Genomic DNA, 19,803 nt, shown 5'->3' on the forward strand with positions numbered 1-19,803 from the left:
AAAGTCTCCAGCCGGTCATTGACTTTCTCGCCAGCCAACCTACCTACTTACCTGCCTCCGCCGCCATCCTGCTTCCTCCTTCCCTCCTGTTATAATAGAAGAGGGCTCCCTACTCCATGGATAGGGAAGAAGCGGGTGGTAAGCAGGGAGTGCCGCTCATGCACCCGTTTTGGTTTTCTGACGAAGCCTCATGTTCTGGGCCTCTATCCACTCATCAGCTAGGTGGCCCGAAACAGGCCATGACAGGAGAAAATACTCCGTGGGGTGGAGTCTAAGCCGTGCCCGATATTGTCAGGTGTAGGAAGGAGACAGTCCAAGTAGAGGGAACACTTTACAAGGCAGAGGAATGGAGCCTTGGAGGAACTGAAAATCCCAACGTGGCTGGGAGGGCAGAGCGCAGGAAGGGGTCAGGGGTCAGGGGTCAGAGTAAGCCCGGTTCTATAGACTAGACAGGGTTATGATTTTGGTTTTAACCCTCAATCATTAGCACAAGAAGTGGGTTAAGCTCTCTGAGCCTCAATTTCTGCTTCGTAGAACACATTTTAGAACTCTCTGCCTAGTTGTCAGTCGCCTACACCAAGCTGAGAGTTCTTCAGGGCCAAGAAAGACCTATCTTTTTCCGCATTTTTTTGTATCCACCTGGAGGGCGCTTCATAAATGCCTGCCGGATGAATGAGATTGTGGAGTCCGCCACAGACTTCAGCTATTAACTCTCTCAGCTGGTACATTTTTGATTCTCCTCGCTCCTTTCCTTCTCTCTCCTTTTCTCGCCCTTCCTCCTCCCTCCCTCTCCCCAAGCCCCTCCAATCCTCTCCCAGCTGCCCGCCTCCCTCTTCCCGGCCCGCCCCTTCGCCGCGTCGCGACGGCAGAGAGGGCCAGGCGGGCTTTACGGCAGCCGCGTTGCGGCGGGGCGGGGCGCCGGGCGGCTGGCGCGCTTGGCGGCAGCGGTGGGAGGCAGGCCGGCAGGCAGGCAGACGGAGTCGCAGGCGGGTGGCGGCGGCCGTGCTTGGTAGTGAGGGCGGGAGGGAGTGAGTCACTGAGCGTGTGTGAGGGAGGGAAGGAGCAAGCGGGCGAGCGAGCAGCCCGCGCCGTCCGCCCGCAGCACCAGCCAGGCCCCGCCGCCGCCCCGCAGCCCAGCGCCGAGGCCGGGCCGAGCCGAGCTGGGTCGGGCCCGGGCCATGCTGCTCACCGTGTACTGTGTGCGGAGGGACCTCTCCGAGGTGACCTTTTCCCTCCAGGTCGACGCCGACTTCGAGCTGCACAACTTCCGCGCGCTGTGCGAGCTCGAGTCCGGCATCCCCGCAGCCGAGAGCCAGGTACGCCGGGCAGCGAGCGGGGTCTCTCTCCAGGGCTGACCCTCCTGCCTTGGGGTCTCACGCCCTCCCTTTGCTGCTGGTGGGGAATTGGGGGTGGGGGAGCAGGATGGCCTCTCCCAGTTCGCCCCCGCGTCCGGGAGGGAGCTGGGATCGGTAGCTGCCCCCACACACTCCGAGCGTGGGGTGGGGTGCCATGGGAGGGAGCGGAGAACCTGGCCGCAGACGCACCCACTGCAGCCCCAGGGGCGCGTGGACTGTTGGGCGGCCCGCCCCACCTTCTGGCTCTTTGGCCCCTTCTCCCCTAATAATCCCGAGTTTGGGGTGTTGTGGACCTAAGAAGAAGCTCCAGGTCTGCAAGAGTTGATACATTCTACTTCCCCAACCAGAAATACCAGTTTGGATCGCTGTTCATCTGGTTTTCTGGACAGAGCTCCTGCTTAAGCAGCCGTAATTTACCTTTAAATGTAGAGATCTGCACTCCTAGTGAAGGAAAAAGTTTGAGACTTGCCTTACCTTGTTTTGAGGCATTTGGAAATGCCCTGTACCTTTTTCCCTACCACATGGCATTTCTGATTAAATTCTCTTTAAAAAAAAAAAAAAAAAAAAAAGGTAGCTATTGGTTCAATTCAAGCTGTTTGTTTCTCTGGTTTCTTCGCTGGTAGTAGGCCAGAATCCTCCTTTATTTCAGGCCACAATTGAGAGTTTGGGTGGGTTCAAAGTTCAGAGCTTTATGAGGATATTTTCGTAAAAATGGCCTGGTATCTCCTCTGTGATTTGCTTGCTTGTTTCATTTCCCTACCATGCTGGAAGGAAATTCAGCTGCTCTTACATTTATTTGAAACGAGCAACATAATTTATTCTCAGAATGCCCTGAGCTGCCACCAAACAGAATTGGTGACGATAACTCTGGCCTTTACAGGAAAACATTTAAATCTCGACTTGATAAGTGGACCGTGGAGGACATGGTCTAAACGTTGAGAAAATTGTAGAAGTCCTCCAGGGCCCCAGAATGTAAATCCTGATTTTCTACTGCAGTTATGAAATACTTCCAAAAACTATTGCCCAACTGCAGCGTGTTCTGCCCTTTATTGTGATAAACAGATGCGTCAATATTTTGTTCAGAAGTGAGTATGATTCCTTTTCACGATGTGAACTTTAGAACCTTGGCATAAAGCTGAATATCAAGAAAGAATAGGTTTCAGGATGCAAAGTGTCACATACGCAGACTGAAGCTGCAGAAGCTACAAAGAAATCGGCAAAAGGAATTTTTTGCAAATGTTTTCTAAAAACTGAGGAGCCAGTTCCTGCCCATGAATCCCTCACGTGAAAAACTAGGGAAGGACAGTTTAAGTTGGGAAGTAAACACAATTCTGAAATTTTTGAAGGTGGCATTTTCAATTGCTCTCTACCCTCTGGTTCTGTTACCCTGGTTATAATCACCAGCTGGCTGGGGGGTGGGGGGGTGGGGGGAATAAAAAATGAAAATGTAAGTTGGTCTCATCGTTATTTGGGCTTGGGAGAAGATGAAAAGTGGCATTGCCTCTCTTCCTGCCCTTTTTGAGACGGGCTGTAACAAATTTAAAGGAAGAGACCGATGGAAAAGACCGTTCGTTGTATGGTCCAGGCTGGCACAGTCCTCTGTTAGCTCAGGATGTTAGGAGTACCTCACTAATTGAACAGTTAGGCTAACTCCACAAATTCTTTCTTATTCATTAGGTCACCATTTGGGCATTTACTTCCTCCCAAGCCAAATTAGCATATGGAAGCCTGGGCTCCGACGTCTGTGAAGCCTGTATTACCCAGCTGTAAACAGCTCCCCTGTTTCAAGTTTGTTCCGTTGGCTCCATTGTAACCTAACACAGTATCTATTTTAAGATGTCTGGTGGTCGGTTGTCTTTTCAGTTGCTTGCCTTGCCCATGAGGCAGGAACAGGATCCACCCTAGACACACTTGAGTCATTTCCGTTCGCCAGATCATAACGGTAAACATCATTATAGTTTTACCTACAAATACATCACTTACTTGAGGCCCCCACTCCCACGGCTTCACCGCCCAGGTTCTCCCAGGTTACTCCTCTTCCCCTCCTAGTCCTCCTGCTTGCTCTGCCTCATTCTTGTTTACCTTCTCTGTCCTCATTCCTTCACCTCCATTTCTAAAGGGAGTTTCTTCTTTTTCTTTTCTTCTTTCCTTTTTCTTTCTTTCTTTCTTTTTTTTTTTTTAAGGTTCCTGGCTGTTCTTTCCTGTCACGGTGTGTCCAAACCACGGATCTCCAAACTTTTTCAGTCAGGTTTCCCTTTGCATACAGTGTTTTGGAACATACATCTTTGCGACACATATAATAAATTATAAACATGAACTAATGTTATATGCATTATATATATGCGCACATATGTATAGAATAACCATAAACATCAATGAGTGAAGTAATAACCTTATGTCCATTATAAACAACCATAGGATAGCGTTTAAGGAAGGATGAACTAAAATAAATGGAAATGAAAATTCTAATATTTTTCTGTTCCCACATCTTTAAAGAACTGTTTCGCATGCCTGCCCCACATTGGGGATCACTGGTTTAGAATTCACACTTTCACATCAGCAGCAGTCGTGCATAAGTATGCACTTGGAAAAGACGTTACTTTTTAACAGCTCTAGTCTGATTATAGTAGTTATAATGTGATGATAACAAATTTAGAATAGAAACTATCTCTACTTGTACATGTGATTAAAGCTGGGCATGTTCCATCTCTTAATACAAGTGTGGGCTTGGAAGCCGGTCATGGCTCTGTTTGATGCTTTGATGCAGAACTTGGCTGGGCAGACTTCAAAGAATTATCAGAACTTAGCTTCACTTTAAATTAATGTCTTTGTATTTTTGAAACATCATTATAATTTACCCCTGTAGGTGGCATGTGGTAAAAACGTGTGCAGAATGTGTAAGGACTCTCAAAAGGTGTGTGTAAATGCCAAGTAATAGCAGTAACTGTATGATCCTGGGAAAGCAGCTGTGTACACAGCGTGATTTGTCGTTTGTAAAACACTATTTTAAAGCAGTGGAAACTGAAATTTTCTATTGTAGCTGGTTATGACATATTTATTTTTGCAGGTAATTTTCGTGAATTTTTTTTTCTGATAAATACTGCATATTCGTTTTAGAGAATTTGTAACTTCTAGGAAAAGGTAGAGAGAAAAAGTTATTACCATATCACCCCAAAACAACTGCAGTTTACTTCTTAGTGTATCTTTTTCCCTAAGCTTGCTTCCTTTTCTGTGGTTACAATGTAACTTTTAAATGTGATGCCCTGAACTGTACCAACAGTTTCAACTTTCTTTGTTCAGTCAAAGCTACATTGTCAGCATTTTCCCCTCACATTTCAAGTTCTTCAAATTTATAATTTTAATGGCCATGTAATATAGATGTACAGCAGTTTATTTAAAAATTTGCCTATTGCTGGGCATTTGAATTGGGGGAATCGGAAGCAGTTATTAGTAACATTTCCATGGATATCTGTATTTAAGGCTTCGTCCTCATTTCTGATTGTTTTCTCAGGATGTATTCTTAGCTATGGAATTGCCAGGTCTTTTGAAAGGCTTTTAGTAACTGTTGCCATATTGTTTTCCAGAAGGGTTGGAAAAGTCAAGCTGTGGCATGAGATGTATATGTAGATCACTTGGCATATAGTAGGCTTTCAATTAATGATAGATAGTATTAGGGAGTCATTCAGATGTGAGTCCAAAGATTCTGTGGCCAGTTGATGGTCCTTACTGCTAGAAATGTATTGTTACGATTTCTGTTGATTGAAGACAAGAAGGCATTTGACCTCATGCTTAATGATGGAGTTGTTGGTCTTGGATTCGTTTTAGTCTATTGTTAAATGTCGATTAAGCTTAGAATTTGGTCTCTAGGGTGCTGCCTCTGGAGTAAGTACTAGCAGTGTGCCAGTTTTGCAGCTTGAGACTTGTAGATGTGTAAATTGTCCTGTTGTGTGTCCTCATAACTGGCAAAACCAGAATTTTTAGCTTTGTGGCCTTTGAGTTGGATATTATGGTGGAAAGCATCACCAATGCCTTACCGAAACTCTTTGTTTTGACTGGTGGAAATGTGAAACCATTGGTCTGATGGTACACTCTTGTTGAGCTGGAAACTCATTCAGATTTCTTATAGGACTTTAGCTATACAATAATTGTCTTTCTTAGACTCTTAAGCCTGTTTTAACGAAAAGAAGTCGGTTCTTTGTGGCAGTTATAATTTCAGCTAAGCTTTTGTTTATTTCATTTGCGTCCTCGGACTAAAATGGAATACGCCTGCTGCTTTGTCAGAGTGAAGAATGTTTTGCTCCTCACCCACATTCTTCAGTCTAGTATTTTTAGGAAATGGGGCAAGATAGCAATGTTCCACATGCCATGTATGTGTTTGGTGGTAGTTATTACCAGGATCTTAAACTTTTATTGTTAGATCAGGCGGTCTTTATTTTAAAAAGTTTTTTTTTTTTTTAAATGTTTATTTATTTTTGGGGGGGAGAGAGAGACAGAACACGAGCAGAGGAGGGGCAGAGAGAGAGAGAAACACAGAATCCAAAGCAGGCTCCCGTCTGGGCGGTCAGCACAGAGCCTGACGTGGGGGCTCGAACTTACCAACCCTGAGATCATGACCGGAGCCGAAGTTGGACACGTAACTGACTGAGCCACTCAGGCGCCCCCAGGCTGTCTTTATTTAAAAAAAAAAAAATATATATATATATATATATATTTACAGCGTCTGCTGAGGAGACTGTGTCCACTGAACATCGTGGAGTTTTTACTTGGAAGTCCTGAGTGAGGAGCCGCCAGCGGTCCTTCCTCCTGTTCAGGACACATTGATATGCTGAGCGGTGCACAGGGTTTTGGTTCCCCTGGTGAGCATAGGCCCTCAGTGGTGACAGATGGCTTAATAGCTCTTGTTCAGGTCACCAGCTAATTGAGCTGGCCGCATTGGACTTCGGTTTGGGGAAGTTGTATGTGGTCCTTAGGGAAGATCTCCCGCTCTTGGAGTCAGGCAGGTGTTCCAATCCTAGTTCTATTCTTTTTCCTTTTTTTATTTTCTTATTTTTTTCTTTCTTTATTTTTTGGTACAAAATAGGTGGTTTTATCAAAGCACAGGGATAGGACCTGGGGGCAGAAAGAGCTGCCCTAGTTATCTTCTTTTATTTATTTATTTATTTATTTATTTATTTTTTAATTTTTTTTTTTTAACGTTTATTTATTTTTTTGAGACAGAGCATGAACGGGGGAGGGTCAGAGAGAGGGAGACACAGAATCTGAAACAGGCTCCAGGCTCTGAGCTGTCAGCACAGAGCCCGACGCGGGGCTCGAGCTCATGGACCGCAAGATCATGACCTGAGCCGAAGTCGGCCGCCCAACCGACTGAGCCACCCAGGCGCCCCCCTAGTTATCTTCTTAATAGCTGTGTAGTCTCAGGTCACTGCACTCTGTTTCCCTGCCCGCAACATGGGACGAATAATGCCCACCTAGAAATGAGAGGGCGTAGGATGAGGCGGGAGACTGTGGGAACCCGTTCCGATACAAGTGCAAGCCGTCGTAGTGTCTGCTGTCTTCATATGGCCCTCCAGGTAGCATTGCCAGCTTGAAGACAAGTCTTCTGCTGGATAGGAGCATTTTGATGCTCTGCGTTTGATTTCCTATTGTAGATAAATGTTCTTCTGTAAGTACGGTTAAAATGTGTCAACTGATTGTATCTCTACATGTACTTATGGTTGAGTTTTTGAACCTGGAAAATTAAGGAGCGGGCCGTGGACCACTCAGTACCTTTGTTGTAAGGTGGTTTCGCTGTGTTGAGGCCACCTCGTGAGAGCCGCCTGCGTGGCATTTCTGTTGTCATGCCTCCTCTTGCTTGGTGCACACCTCAGCTGGGACACTTGTCCCTTCAGATTTATGGTAGTTTTCCCAACAATTCCACAAGTTACCATACGGCTCACGGGTTGTATTGCAAACAGTCTGTGTTGATCGTGTTGTACTTTTGCCACACGATATGTGGTTACATGAGGGGGAATAGCAGAGTGTGAGTGGATCGATGGAGTGACAGTCCAGTGGACTGCTGGAACATGTTTTAACTTTGCAGGTTGAGGGTAAGAACCAACGATACGTTTTCTAATACTGTATAGAACTTAGGAAGTGTAATCGGCCCTATGAGCTCTGAGTCCATTTTTTTGTGCACCCCCAGAAGTATTTGGCTTTGGAAATTCAGTTTCCTGTTGGTTCTACTTCTCATGTCAGTGTAGACTCTGAGAGCAGATATGACCGATCATTTTTCCCAGCAGAAATCTGTATTTTTCAGGTTGCGTGTCAGGCAGTCTTCCTGCAAGAGCTGTGAGGACATGTGAGGAAGCACTGTAAAATGGTAGTGTAGCAGACCGACCTGGAAGGGACAGCTGTAGCGATTATCTGGCCCCAACTGCTTGCTTGACAAACGGAAATGTGAAGCCAGGACCAGCGCAGGGACGCGGCCACTGTCAGAGCCAGGACAGGACTCCGGTTCCTCGGCTTGCACGTGGCCTGGTGCACAGCAAATCTTTTGAAAGAAAACCTTTCAAAGCCTGAGTTTATTCTGAATACCCCTCTGCAGTACTAGGTTCTATGTTCCTTTGTGGTTAAACTGTAGTGTGCCCTTTCTCCGTTTTTTTCCTACAGCACAGTGTTTCACCTGCTTTTATGCTCTCAGGTTTTTTCAGTGTTTGATTGCACGTCAAAAAATGTTTTTATTAGTAGTACATCCCTGATCCGGTAGAAGAGAAGGAAGAATGCAGAACAGGCAGTATTTGGAAAACTTTTAGACTTGCCAGCGTGCAAGATCATTTAAAAATGGATACATTGGGATGTCATATACAGCTTGGTGTCTGTAATTGACAAGACTGTATCCCATACTGGAAAGTTGCTAAGAGAGTAAATGTTAAAAGTTCTTGTCACAAGAAAAAAAAAAAAAAAGACATTTGAGCTACGCAAACAAAACAAATTCCTGTCCTCAGGTAGCTTCCATTTTAGTGGAACAGAAAGACAATAAAGAAACGTATTTCAGGAGCTCCTGGGTGGCTCAGTCGGTTAAGCGTCCAACTTTGGCTCAGGTCATGATCTCATGGCTTGTGAGTTCAAGCCCCGTGTGGGGCTGTGTGCTGACAGCTCAGAGCCTGGAGCCTGCTTCGAATTCTGTGTCTCTGTCTCCCTCCCTCCCTCCCTCCTTCCCTCCCTCCCTTCCCCTCTGTCTCTCTCTTTCTCCCTTCCCCCCCCCCCGCCCTTGCTCTGTTTCTCAAAAATAAACAGTAAAAAGAAATAGATACTTAATATGAGAGGGTTTTTAAATAGGGTGATTAGCGAAGGGCTCTGGAAAGGTTATATTTGATCAGAGACCTTAAAAAAGAGTGGCTGGGAGGGCGTCTGGCTGGCTCAGTTGGTAGAGCACGTAATTCTTGATCCTGAGTTCAGGCCCCATGTTAGGCATAGAGCTTACTTAAAAAAGAAATAGCCGGGGAAAGAACATCCTTCAGGTAGAGAGAAGAGTGAGTGAAACAGTCCCAAGGGGGAAATCGATCACATTATTTAGGGAGCAGCAATTACGGTATGAAATGAAGTCAGAGGGGGAGCCAGGGACCAAATTGTTGGACCTAGCAGGTAACGGGAAGGATTTAGGCTTTTATTCCAGGTGTGATGGGAAACCATTGGAGGGTTTTGAGCAGGCTGGGACTGACATCTGATGAAAAGGGACACTGTACGTAGTCTTCCTGCTTTGGTCCTTGTTATTTCTCAGTGCTTCATGTGGTGAACTCTTTTCTGGTTGTAGATCGTCTATGCTGAAAGACCCCTCACAGACAACCACAGATCGCTGGCTTCCTACGGCTTGAAAGATGGGGATGTCGTGATTTTACGACAGAAGGAGAATGCAGACCCTCGACCTCCAGTGCAGTTCCCAAGTAAGACATCCCTGACACAGGCATCAGGAGACAGCATAATGCAGTGGGTCAGAGCTGTGGACTAGCTTCGGGTTCAGACTCCGGGGTACAGAGTCTGCCCCTTGGTTGCTCTGTATCCTTGGCTGGGTTGACTCTCCCTTAGCTGTGAGACTAGCGCAGCCTTCAGCATGCCCTCGATAAATGTTCGCTTCTGTTGTGATCGATGAGAACTGTATCCTGGGGAAGGACTTAAGAGGCCATCTATGCCCGTGATTCCTGACTGACTTTTGCTGCTGCGTGTCTGGCCCTCAGCTAGCAGGCCTGTGTGGAACATTCTACAGTCAGCCAGGCACTTGCATCATTAACAGACAAAGCTCCAGTTTTAAGTAATGTCTTCAGTGTTAACATCGCTAATAAGTGAAGGCATGGGAACTGAAACGTGGTACTTTTCCCATCGTACTGAGCTTTATGAACATTAGGCAGCTGGACCACCAGATTCTGCTCCTTGCCCACCAGCCGTGTTAATCATGTGAAAGGAAACTTGACCTGTCTCGGTGTTCTATCCGGAATAGAGGTTTATAGTCTCGAATCTGTGCGTTGGGATTTAGAACGTTTCTGTGTCCCTGAAATAAATACGCACAGTTGCGTGGCTGAGAGCATGTGTGCATTTGACAGGGAGAGGGTCAGTAGCTTTCTTTGGATACTCAGAGGGGTTCACGATCTACAAAAAGTGGCCAGGGTTCTGATGTGGAACGCTTGAATGAAATGTAATAGTGTTTTCCATTCCCTGCTGTCTTCAGGTAGATTTCTTAAATACTGTTTAGTCTCTAGGTCAGTGGGTTTAAAGTTTGTGGTTCCAGCTGATGAGTGTCTGGGTGATGATGACACATGCCAGCTTAGAACACAGTGCATCCATTCAGCCCGAAACTGGGGCTGTAAGAGACCATCAAGCACTGTTCCTCCCAGATCGGGATTACATTAGTCCCTTGGGTCTACTGTGAAACTTTAGAAAGAGTTGTGACTTGAACATGTCAGTCAAAAAAAACCAAAACGAATCTTCCTTTGGTTAATTTGGTGAAATTGTTACTTCTGGAGAATTGCTGGTTGTTGTTTTTTTTTCCTGTACTGTCGCATGTGGACAAGAGAGCCAGTCTGTGGGGGAAGGGAGCAGATCTAGTCGTTCAGGTAAACAAGTTTTTCAGAATTACTCTGAAGCGAATGGACTCTCAAGATAAGTGTTACCATGGTTAAAGATAAAAATTTCTTACCCTGCAGAGAAGGTCCACCCATATATGTGTTGCTGGTTGGTATGGATTAACTCCCTCATGCACATGTGTGTACACACACACACACACACACACACACACACACAAGCTGCCAGCTGAGGTCTGTTGGAAGGAAGTGGCTAGTTGAACCCATGCTAAAGAGGCAGAAAATGATACTTGAGTTTAAGGATTCCCTTCTTCTAGGGGCGCCTGGGTGGCTCAGTCGGTTAAGCAACCAACTTCAGCTCAGGTCATGATCTCACAGGTCATGGGTTCGAGCCCCGCATCGGGCTCTGTGCTGACAGCTCAGAGCCTGGCACCTGCTTCGGATTCTGTGTCTCCCTCTCTCTCTCTGCCCCTCTCCCACTTGTGCACGCGCTCTCTCTCTCTCTCTCTCAAAAGTAAATAAGCATTAAGGAAAAAAAAAAAAAGGATTCCCTTCTAGTTGATTTCCCAACAGCTTCAGGATAGCCTCAACTTGAAACAGGAGTGACCATCAGCCACATTTTTGGGATTGAGGAGATACACATTCGCTCAGTTCTAGCCCCTAATTCTGTCTCTGCTCTACCTTTTTTTTTTTAAGGTAAAACTCCTTTTCTAAGTAACCGTTCTGTTGAGATATCATTCGTATACCATACAATTCACTCATGTAAGGGGTACAGTTCATTTTTAGTCTATTCCCAGTTGTGCAGCCATCACTGCAATCAATTGTAGCACATTTTTATCACCTTATAAAGAAACTGGACCTATTAGCAGTCATTCCCCATCTGCCTCCAAGCCTTCTAGCCCTAGGCAACTGTCAGTCTACTTTCTGTGTCTGTATTTTCCTATTCTGGACATTTCATAGAAATGGAATCATATAATACGTGGGTCCTTTGTGTAAGGCTCCCTTTTATTTTCCTTTCATTTTAATAAGGTCAGCTCAGCCTGGATTATAGAACCCAGGAGTTGTAGCCTCTAAATCTGTTCTATCTTTTGGTGACCTCAGCACCGAAAACCTGAGCAAGTTCCTTTTCTTCTGTTTGTCTCTCCTGTAAAACGATTACACCTGCTAGCTCCCTGGTGGTGTGAGAGGAGTTAGCCGTGGTGCGCAGATGAAAGTGTAAATTCCAAGAACGAGTATGTTTAGCAGAGACTTGTAGAATTTTACATCTAAAATTTATGCAGTTCACTTGGTTTGTATAGTATTCTTTACCCCAGGTGTCCGGGCCCTTTGAGAAATGTCAAAACAAACTAGGATTTTTCTCAAGAATCACATCCAGATTTATGTGGTTATGTTTATTAAGACTAGCTTTAATTTTTAAAAAATACAAATAAGTAGGGGCTCCTGGGTGAAGCGTTCGACTTCAGCTCAGGTCATGATCTCGCAGTTAGTGGGTTCGAGCCCTGCGTTGGGCTCGGCTGACGGCCCGGAGCCTGGAGCCTGCTTCGGATTCTGTGTCTCCCTCTCTGCCCTTCCTCCGCTCACGCTCTGTCTCTATCTCTCAAAAATAAATACACGTTAAAAAAAATACAAGTAAGTAAAAACTTGTTATGTCTTCTGGGATATTGTAGAAGCCAAAAATCTAGGGTCATTACCATTGACTGCACCCCTTTTCTGTTCTTGGTTGTGGGTTCACTCAGACTGCAGTCTTTATATTCAGTCAGCGTGAGAGAGCGCGGAGGAAAGGTCAGATGCCTGCAATTACCATTTACCGTATACCGTTCACCAGCAAATGTTCCGCTGTGCCCTTCAAATGCTTGTGTGTCACTGGAAGTAAACTCTGAACCGATTTTCCCCAACAGACTTGCCCCGCATAGACTTCCGTAGTATAGCCGTGCCTGGCACGTCAGGCTCCCGGCAGCGCCGGCCACCAGGAGCACAGCAGTCCCACTCATCTCCCGGAGACATAGCTTCATCTCCTCAGGGCTTGGACAATCCAGCCTTGCTCCGAGACATGTTGCTGGCCAACCCCCATGAGCTGTCCTTGCTGAAGGAGCGCAACCCACCCCTGGCGGACGCTCTGCTCAGTGGAGACCTTGGTAAGCTTATCGACGTGGAAGACTGGCAAGCGGACCTGAGGGGAAGTGGTGGTGTCGCGGCAAATTTGGAGAAACTCCAGCAACGGGGGTGTTCAGCCCGCCAGGTCACGTGATCTCTCGAGCACCCCAGTTGCTCTCCGAGAGGTAAAGTGATGCTGATGCCAAAGGCGGAGTTGAGTGGCGGTCGTGATCCAATTTTGCAACAGCGCAGAGTTCGGAAATCCAGCTTGACCAGCCTCCTCCACTGCCGGTTTTTTGTTCCCCCAAATTATTTTCACGGCGCATAACCTAGGGACTGGTATTCTAACCTGTTCGGTGGGAGCCTCAGTTGAAGAGAGCACCAGTAAGCCAGCCGATGCCGGGTGAAACGCTCTTAGGGACAGAAAACCTGTCCGGTGCCATCAGCCTATATGGCAAAACGGAGCCCTCTGACTCTCACCCACCCCAAGATTAATGATAGTCAGTTGTCGCCAATAGCTTGTTGCTGTGTTTGAACCATTCTTGAGTTAAACAGAATGTATGTTTTTAGCTCGATGAATAAAGTTTTTCTCTGTAAATTTCTCCAGTTTTACTCCTGGGTTTATGCAACTGTGCTGATTACATTTTAAAGCGTAACAGATGCTCAATAGCTCATTCTTCAGCTGACCCTTTTTTAAACTGAGGTAATAATTACCTAACAAATGCGCAGGTTTTAAGTATACAGTTCATTGAGTTTTGGCAAAGTCCTGGAGCCGCCACCCTAGTCAAGATGATAGAATATTTTTCTCGCTCCCGAATTCCAGTATGTCCCCTGCTGGTCAGTTTCCGCCCCTTATGGGCTACTGCCGTTCTGATAATCGTGTTTTCAGTCTCCGGGTTAATGGAATCACACAGTATGTCCTCTCTCATGTCGGGCTTCTTTTGTCAGCTTAATGTGGTTTAGATTCCTTCATGTTGTGTGTATTGATAGTTCATATGACCGTTATCTTGGTGTCTTTAATTTCTTCCGCAATATATCTAATCGCCAAAGACCGTGATGATGGCACGTAGAACTTGATACATTTAAATACACCCTCATTTAAGAAACAGCGAGACTAAGGTGGTTCTTGTGACATACATTTTATAGCAAGCAGTATTTTCTCTTTGCTCATTTTCCTGCCTGTTACTCACGAGGTCCTGTAGGTGGACTGACAATAGTTTGCATGTAACGTCCCTGGTCTAAGGCAGGGGGTACTCTCAAGGGAGTGGCAGGAAAAGCGGGGCTGTAGTGCCCTGTGGGTCTTGTCGTCTCTCATCGAAGCGTAGCTGACACACGGTGTTGGCGGTAGAGTCACGGGGACACAACACGGTGATTTCGTCATGCCCGCGCCTTGTGCTGTGCCGCTGCAGGTGTGGCTGCCCTCTGTCCCCACGCAGGGCTGCGACGGCACCACCGACTCCATGCCCCGTGGTCGCGCTCTGTTTTAGTTCTGCGTAATAGGTTAATGGGGGCAGCAGGGAGGAGAGGAGTGGGGTCACTCATCTGCCACACAGATGGCTGTTTCTGCTGATTTAAATTGAAATGCTGTTACCTCTGAGTAGAAACAACATGACGGATAATTTCTTACCGGAATAAATGACTTTTGAAAATACTTTATTTCTTGACACTGAATTTAGGGGACGTAGTCTTGCCTCAGAAATAGCAAGTAAATGTAATTGCCCATTTAAAATAATTCTTAGGCATCCTTTCTGCATCTTTTATAGTTGTATTTTGAGAAACGATTTGATCTGGAAAAGTACTAACAGAGAATGGAAATAGCGTGGTACTCAAGATGTCCCCTTGTTGTTTTTGTAGAGAAATTTTCTAGGGTCCTGGAGGGACAGCAGCAGGACCGAGCCCGGAGAGAGCAAGAAAGGATTCGTCTCTTTTCTGCCGACCCTTTTGATCTTGAAGCTCAGGCAAAAATAGAGGAAGATATAAGGTAATGACCCTTTACCTAAAGAGCAAGCTTTAGAGAATCCAGATTTCCCAAATGACAGGTGGCCTGGTATCAGTCGGGCATCTACTTTGAGGCAGCGTCCTTGTTTTGTATGTGAGATAGTAATTTCAGCCTTTTAGGTCACTCTCCTCTTCCGTTCTCCTCATGTGTGGATTTAACGTTACAAAGTACGGGTGCCTAACTTGGGGACTTTAATGAAGACTCCCGGACTAGCCTACGGTGCATCATTAGAGCAAGCCCATCAACCTGGGGTCGATGACCCCAGGACTGCGCACAAGCTCCAGTTCGGTGAGACTGTTAGGCTGTCTGTACAGGCTGATTGGAATCTCAATCCTTACACATAATACACGAGCCCTAATTAAACCCAGGCTTGAGCATGATTGGATTAGAGAGCCCTGTACGGATGGGCCCTTGTAGTCCTGGGTCTGTTTTGCTTCTGCAGTTCTTGAGCTGGCCTCCGTGGATAAACAGACCGCCAGACACATTTCCAGCTCCAGTTTCCCTAATGCTGTGGCTCGCACCTGGGGCTCAGGTAGCATCACATAGGAAGCTTTAAAAATGCAGATGGCTTGTGCTCTGTTCCCCAGTCAGCCAGATGGATCAGCATCATAAGAGGTGGGGCCAGAGCAGGTATAATGATGCTAATGCCAACCTCAGTCACATCATGAGTCACAAGAACGATGCTGGTCAGTGGTCAGTCCGTTAGAATGAAAGCACAGCTGCCCCCCACCCCCATGTCGTGTTTGTTGCGAACGGTGAAGGCTTTAGCACAGTAGCCCCTCACCTTACCCGTGGTTAATTGCAGTCCAGGAGCAGGTACATCAGAAGGTCAGTAGTAGCCCAACAGTGTTGCAAGGCCTGTGTCATTCGCCTCAGTTCATCTTATTACGTGGGCATTTTAGCATCTCCCATCATCACAAGAAGGGTGAGTACAGTACAGTAAGGTATTTTGAGAGAGACCACGTTCACATAACATTTGCCACAGAGTATTGTTCTGTTTTATTACTGTTGCTTATCTCTTACTGGGCCTCACTGATAAATTAAGCTTTATCATAGGTGTGTATATATAGAAGAAAACATAGTATGTATAGGGTTCAGTACTGTCTATGTTTTCAGGCATCTGCTGGGGGTCATGGAATGTATCCCTTGCAGATAAGGGAGAACCACTGTATAGCTAAGAAGAACTGTGTTCTTTGTCATAATCTTTGGTTACTTGAATGAAGCCTGACTTGGTCATTACATTATACTGTCAGCTTAGAAGTCATATAATGGTTATTTTATCTTTTATTTCTCTGACTACATTTGAAATCAGGGACATTTAAATTGTATGCCGGAATCAGTTGCTAGCCCTTAGCCATTCACTTGTGTTCTTGTTGATTAAGTGTCCCCATTAATTGCGTCAGTATATTAGTATATGAATATTTTTGGGGAAAAAAAAAACAAAAACGTCTCACTAATTAAATCTACCCAGAGAAATAGGAAGAAATTTGTGTTCTCTGAACTTGACCACATTGCAGTTGTAAGGGAACCTGACATAATTCTCAAGAATAGATGTGTTCAGGGACGCCTGGGTGGCGCAGTCGGTTAAGCGTCCGACTTCAGCCAGGTCATGATCTCGCGGTCTGTGAGTTCGAGCCCCGCGTCAGGCTCTGGGCTGATGGCTCAGAGCCTGGAGCCTGTTTCCGATTCTGTGTCTCCCTCTCTCTCTGCCCCTCCCCCGTTCATGCTCTGTCTCTCTCTGTCTCAAAAATAAATAAATGTTAAAAAAAAAAATTAAAAAAAAAAAAAAAAGAATATGGGGCGCCTGGGTGGCGCAGTCGGTTAAGCGTCCGACTTCAGCCAGGTCACGATCTCGCGGTCCGTGAGTTCGAGCCCCGCGTCGGGCTCTGGGCTGATGGCTCAGAGCCTGGAGCCTGTTTCCGATTCTGTGTCTCCCTCTCTCTCTGCCCCTCCCCCGTTCATGCTCTGTCTCTCTCTGTCCCAAAAATAAATAAACGTTGAAAAAAAAAATTAAAAAAAAAAAAAAAAAAAAAAGAATAGATGTGTTCAGGGGCTCACTCAGTTGAATGTCCGACTCTTGATTTCAGCTCAGGTCATGATCCCAGGGTCATGGGATTGAGCCCTGTGTCGGTCTCCGTGCTGAGCACAGAGCCTGCTTGGGACAGTCTCTCTCTCTTTCTCTGTCTCTGTCTCTCTCTCTCTCTCTCTTTCTTCTCTCCTTCTCCCACCCTCCCTCTCTCCCTGCCCCTACTTTGCCCTTCCCCCGCTGCGGCCACACTTTCTCTGTCTCTCTCTTTCTCAAGTGAAGGATTATGGACCAGAAATGTCTCAAGTAAGAGATGTAAAGTCTCTCCCGTAGAGTGATGAGAGAGAAATGAGACTCCGCACGTGGTGCGTGTGGTCTTGCGTGCTCGCTCGCTCTCTAAAAAAAAAAAAAAAAAAATAGATGTGTTCCATCCAGAAGCAGGAGTGGTGGGTGGGAGGGAGGGTATCGTAGCCGAACCCTGACCCTGCACTGTTGGCAGAGTAGCCATGAGATGAGGCATATTTGTGTAGCTCGAGGGGGGGCCGGGGAGGTTAAGGAAATGGGATAACGCGTAGTCTTTTCAAGAAGACCTTGTGCCTCTGAAGAGACTCTCTACGTACGTACGGAGCCCAGAATAGCCAAAGCGACTGGTATTATCTCAGAAGATTTTTTGCTGAAATTTATCTTGGTCGGAGTCAACGCAAGGTCAGGAATATACAACTAATTTTAGTTCATCTCTAAATTTAATAATGTGACAAAAGAGAAAAGCTGTGTAGTTCTGTCAAATGCCTTTTGAAGTTTTATTTGGTATGTTGCACCAGCGATTCCTCAGCGTATGTATACATTGGAGTATAATAGCTCGCATGTTTCCCCAACTAAATTAAACGAGGGTGCCTTGGACTTTCTGGGAAGTTTCATGCATTTTACAGAATGACTGCTAAAGCCAGCAGTTCATTTGAGGTGGAATATTACCGCGAAAAGGACCGGCACTGCAGTTTAGAACAGGGCTCCGCAAACTTCGTCCACAGAGAGCCGGACCGTGAAGATCGTAGGGTTTGCAGGCCGTGCTGTCTCTGCCACCAGCACTCCCGTCCTCCAGCACGGTATCAGAGCGACCATAGATGACCCCACAGGATGGAACTGAGTGGTGTGGCTGCACTCCCGTAGAAGTTCGCAGGTGGCGGCCTGTAATGTGCTAGCCCCTCGTCTGCGGTTATAATTTCTCCCCAATCTTGGGCCCTGTTCTGTTAGTATCTCAGTCTTCGGGTACGTTGCCCAGCGCCTGCCCTCGTTTCCATTAATGTTGGTAGTGTTTGGTGATGTTTTTAAAAGGAGGTTGGGAACGGAGATAGGAGATGTAGAAGTAAGCTGGAACTCCCTTTTACATCCCTTTCTCGTTTAAGAATTAGAATCTGTCTTGGGGCGCCTGGGTGGCGCAGTCGGTTGAGCGTCCGACTTCAGCCAGGTCACGATCTCGCGGTCCGTGAGTTCGAGCCCCGCGTCGGGCTCTGGGCTGATGGCTCAGAGCCTGGAGCCTGTTTCCGATTCTGTGTCTCCCTCTCTCTCTGCCCCTCCCCCGTTCATGCTCTGTCTCTCTCTGTCCCCAAAATAAATAAAAACGTTGAAAAAAAGAAATTAAAAAAAAAAAAAAAAGAATTAGAATCTGTCTAATGTTTGAAGAAATGGTTTGCTGGACCAAGTGAACTGTGGTGTGTGTGTGTGTGTGTGTGTGTGGTTTTCCAAGTGATAGCCAGGTAGCTAAAGAGGTGTGTGCATTTTCCCAGCATCTGCTCTTTTGTTAACATTGTGTCGTAGATGCCGTATCCCTCTTAGCGGTCCTGGAGTAGGAGTCCGCCCCCTCGTTTACAGGTAGAAAACCCAGTCTTGGAGGTGAAGCAGCGGGTGCAGCAGGGCAGTTGAAACCTCTGTGTTTTGGGGCACCTGGGTGGCTCAGTTAGTTAAGCGTCTGACTTTGGCTAAGGCCATGATCTCACAGTTCGTGGGTTCAAGCCCCGCGTCAGGCTCTGTGCTGACAGCTCAGAGCCTGGAGCCTGCTTCAGATTCTGTCTCCCTCTCTACCCCTCCTCTGCTTGCACTCTGTCTCTTTCCCTCTCAAAAATAAATAAACATTAAAAAAAAAAAAAAAGAAACCTCTGTGTTTTACCTTTGCCAACCGTCTTTAACGCACTGGACATAGGACGCATACCCAGACACCCAGTAAATCCCCGTGAAAATGGAAGCATTCACGAGATTCTGACATTCTACAGAATTAAAAGATTTTGACTCTTACTCTTCCGAGATTCAGTTTCCCGTATCTGAGCTTGTAAAGGGAGCAGAACTGTTTGACGTGAAAGTAATTTGTGTGCCTTTAGATTTTCTGCCAGCTGTATCTCACTACCTCACCTGTTGCAGGGGAGAGTGCCAATGTCCACTTCCAGGGCTCAGCTGCTATGATAGGGGCAAAAGACACGGACGCATCTGGTGTGTGGTTTCTTTTTTTCAGTCAGTGAAAGGGAGACTTTATTGAGGCACACAGGCTCTGGGGTTCAGGCAGGGGGCCGTCCCGCAGGCCAAGAGCCGCTGGAAGGGCCTTACCTGACCTTCCTCTTGGGGCGCAGGTCATTGCTGTGACCACACTTCTTGTGGCAGTTGACAGCACAGGGGTGCAGTCGAGCAGAGCTCTCACGGCAGGTATCTTGTTGCAGTTGTATTTCTGGGCCAGCTGGCGGAGGGAAGGCTGGAGGGTGCCTCCCCCCCGGCCAAGCACCAAGCACCAAGCACCGGGCGGACCCTTCCTGGGTATTGTAGCCATCCTCCAGCTGTTTGCCCACAGAAATCAGAAGCCGCTGCTCAGGCGAGATGCCCTCCTGGTCTCGGACTGTAGCCTAGACATTCTCACTGGTGTCACTGGGCTCAACCTCAAGGGTGGTGGTCTCGCCCATCAGGGTCTTCACAAAGATCTGTGTCTCTGCGTCTGCCACTCTCGTGGAAGAGAAAGCCCCGTCTGTGTTTAATACTGTGACTTCGAAACAGATGATGATTTCGCTCTACTTGGTTTTTGCAGGCAGCAGAACATCGAGGAAAACATGACAATAGCTATGGAAGAGGCTCCTGAAAGTTTTGGCCAAGTAGTGATGCTTTATATTAACTGCAAAGTGAATGGACATCCTGTGAAAGCCTTTGTTGACTCAGGTGAAGTCTCTGTCTTTATCCATCTGTCCGACATTCAGACCTGACACAGGGAGAAGGGGAGACTCTGCTTTAACCCTGGTAAAG

At 46.6% G+C, this 19,803-nt stretch overlaps 1 protein-coding gene and 1 pseudogene across 4 annotated transcripts in view; one reads left to right on the forward strand and one right to left on the reverse strand.

Moving 5' to 3' along the window:
* Nucleotides 1-938: 938 nt before the first annotated feature.
* Nucleotides 939-19,803, forward strand: part of LOC123597231 (protein DDI1 homolog 2) — a 40,056-nt gene continuing 21,191 nt past the window's right edge. For 3 of the 4 annotated variants that reach the window (XM_045475754.1, XM_045475761.1, XM_045475762.1), the window contains exons 1-5: nucleotides 939-1,316; nucleotides 9,148-9,277; nucleotides 12,307-12,543; nucleotides 14,357-14,483; nucleotides 19,592-19,719. In XM_045475754.1, the coding sequence (XP_045331710.1) occupies nucleotides 1,179-1,316; nucleotides 9,148-9,277; nucleotides 12,307-12,543; nucleotides 14,357-14,483; nucleotides 19,592-19,719 (760 nt within the window). In that variant the 5' untranslated portion in view covers nucleotides 939-1,178. The remainder of the gene's footprint in view (nucleotides 1,317-9,147; nucleotides 9,278-12,306; nucleotides 12,544-14,356; nucleotides 14,484-19,591; nucleotides 19,720-19,803) is intronic. The other variant, XM_045475755.1, reaches the window with a different exon arrangement.
* Nucleotides 19,119-19,535, reverse strand: LOC123596975 (annotated as a pseudogene).

This window comes from Leopardus geoffroyi, chromosome C1, assembly GCF_018350155.1.
Source record: "Leopardus geoffroyi isolate Oge1 chromosome C1, O.geoffroyi_Oge1_pat1.0, whole genome shotgun sequence".
Taxonomy (NCBI): Eukaryota; Metazoa; Chordata; class Mammalia; order Carnivora; family Felidae; genus Leopardus; species Leopardus geoffroyi.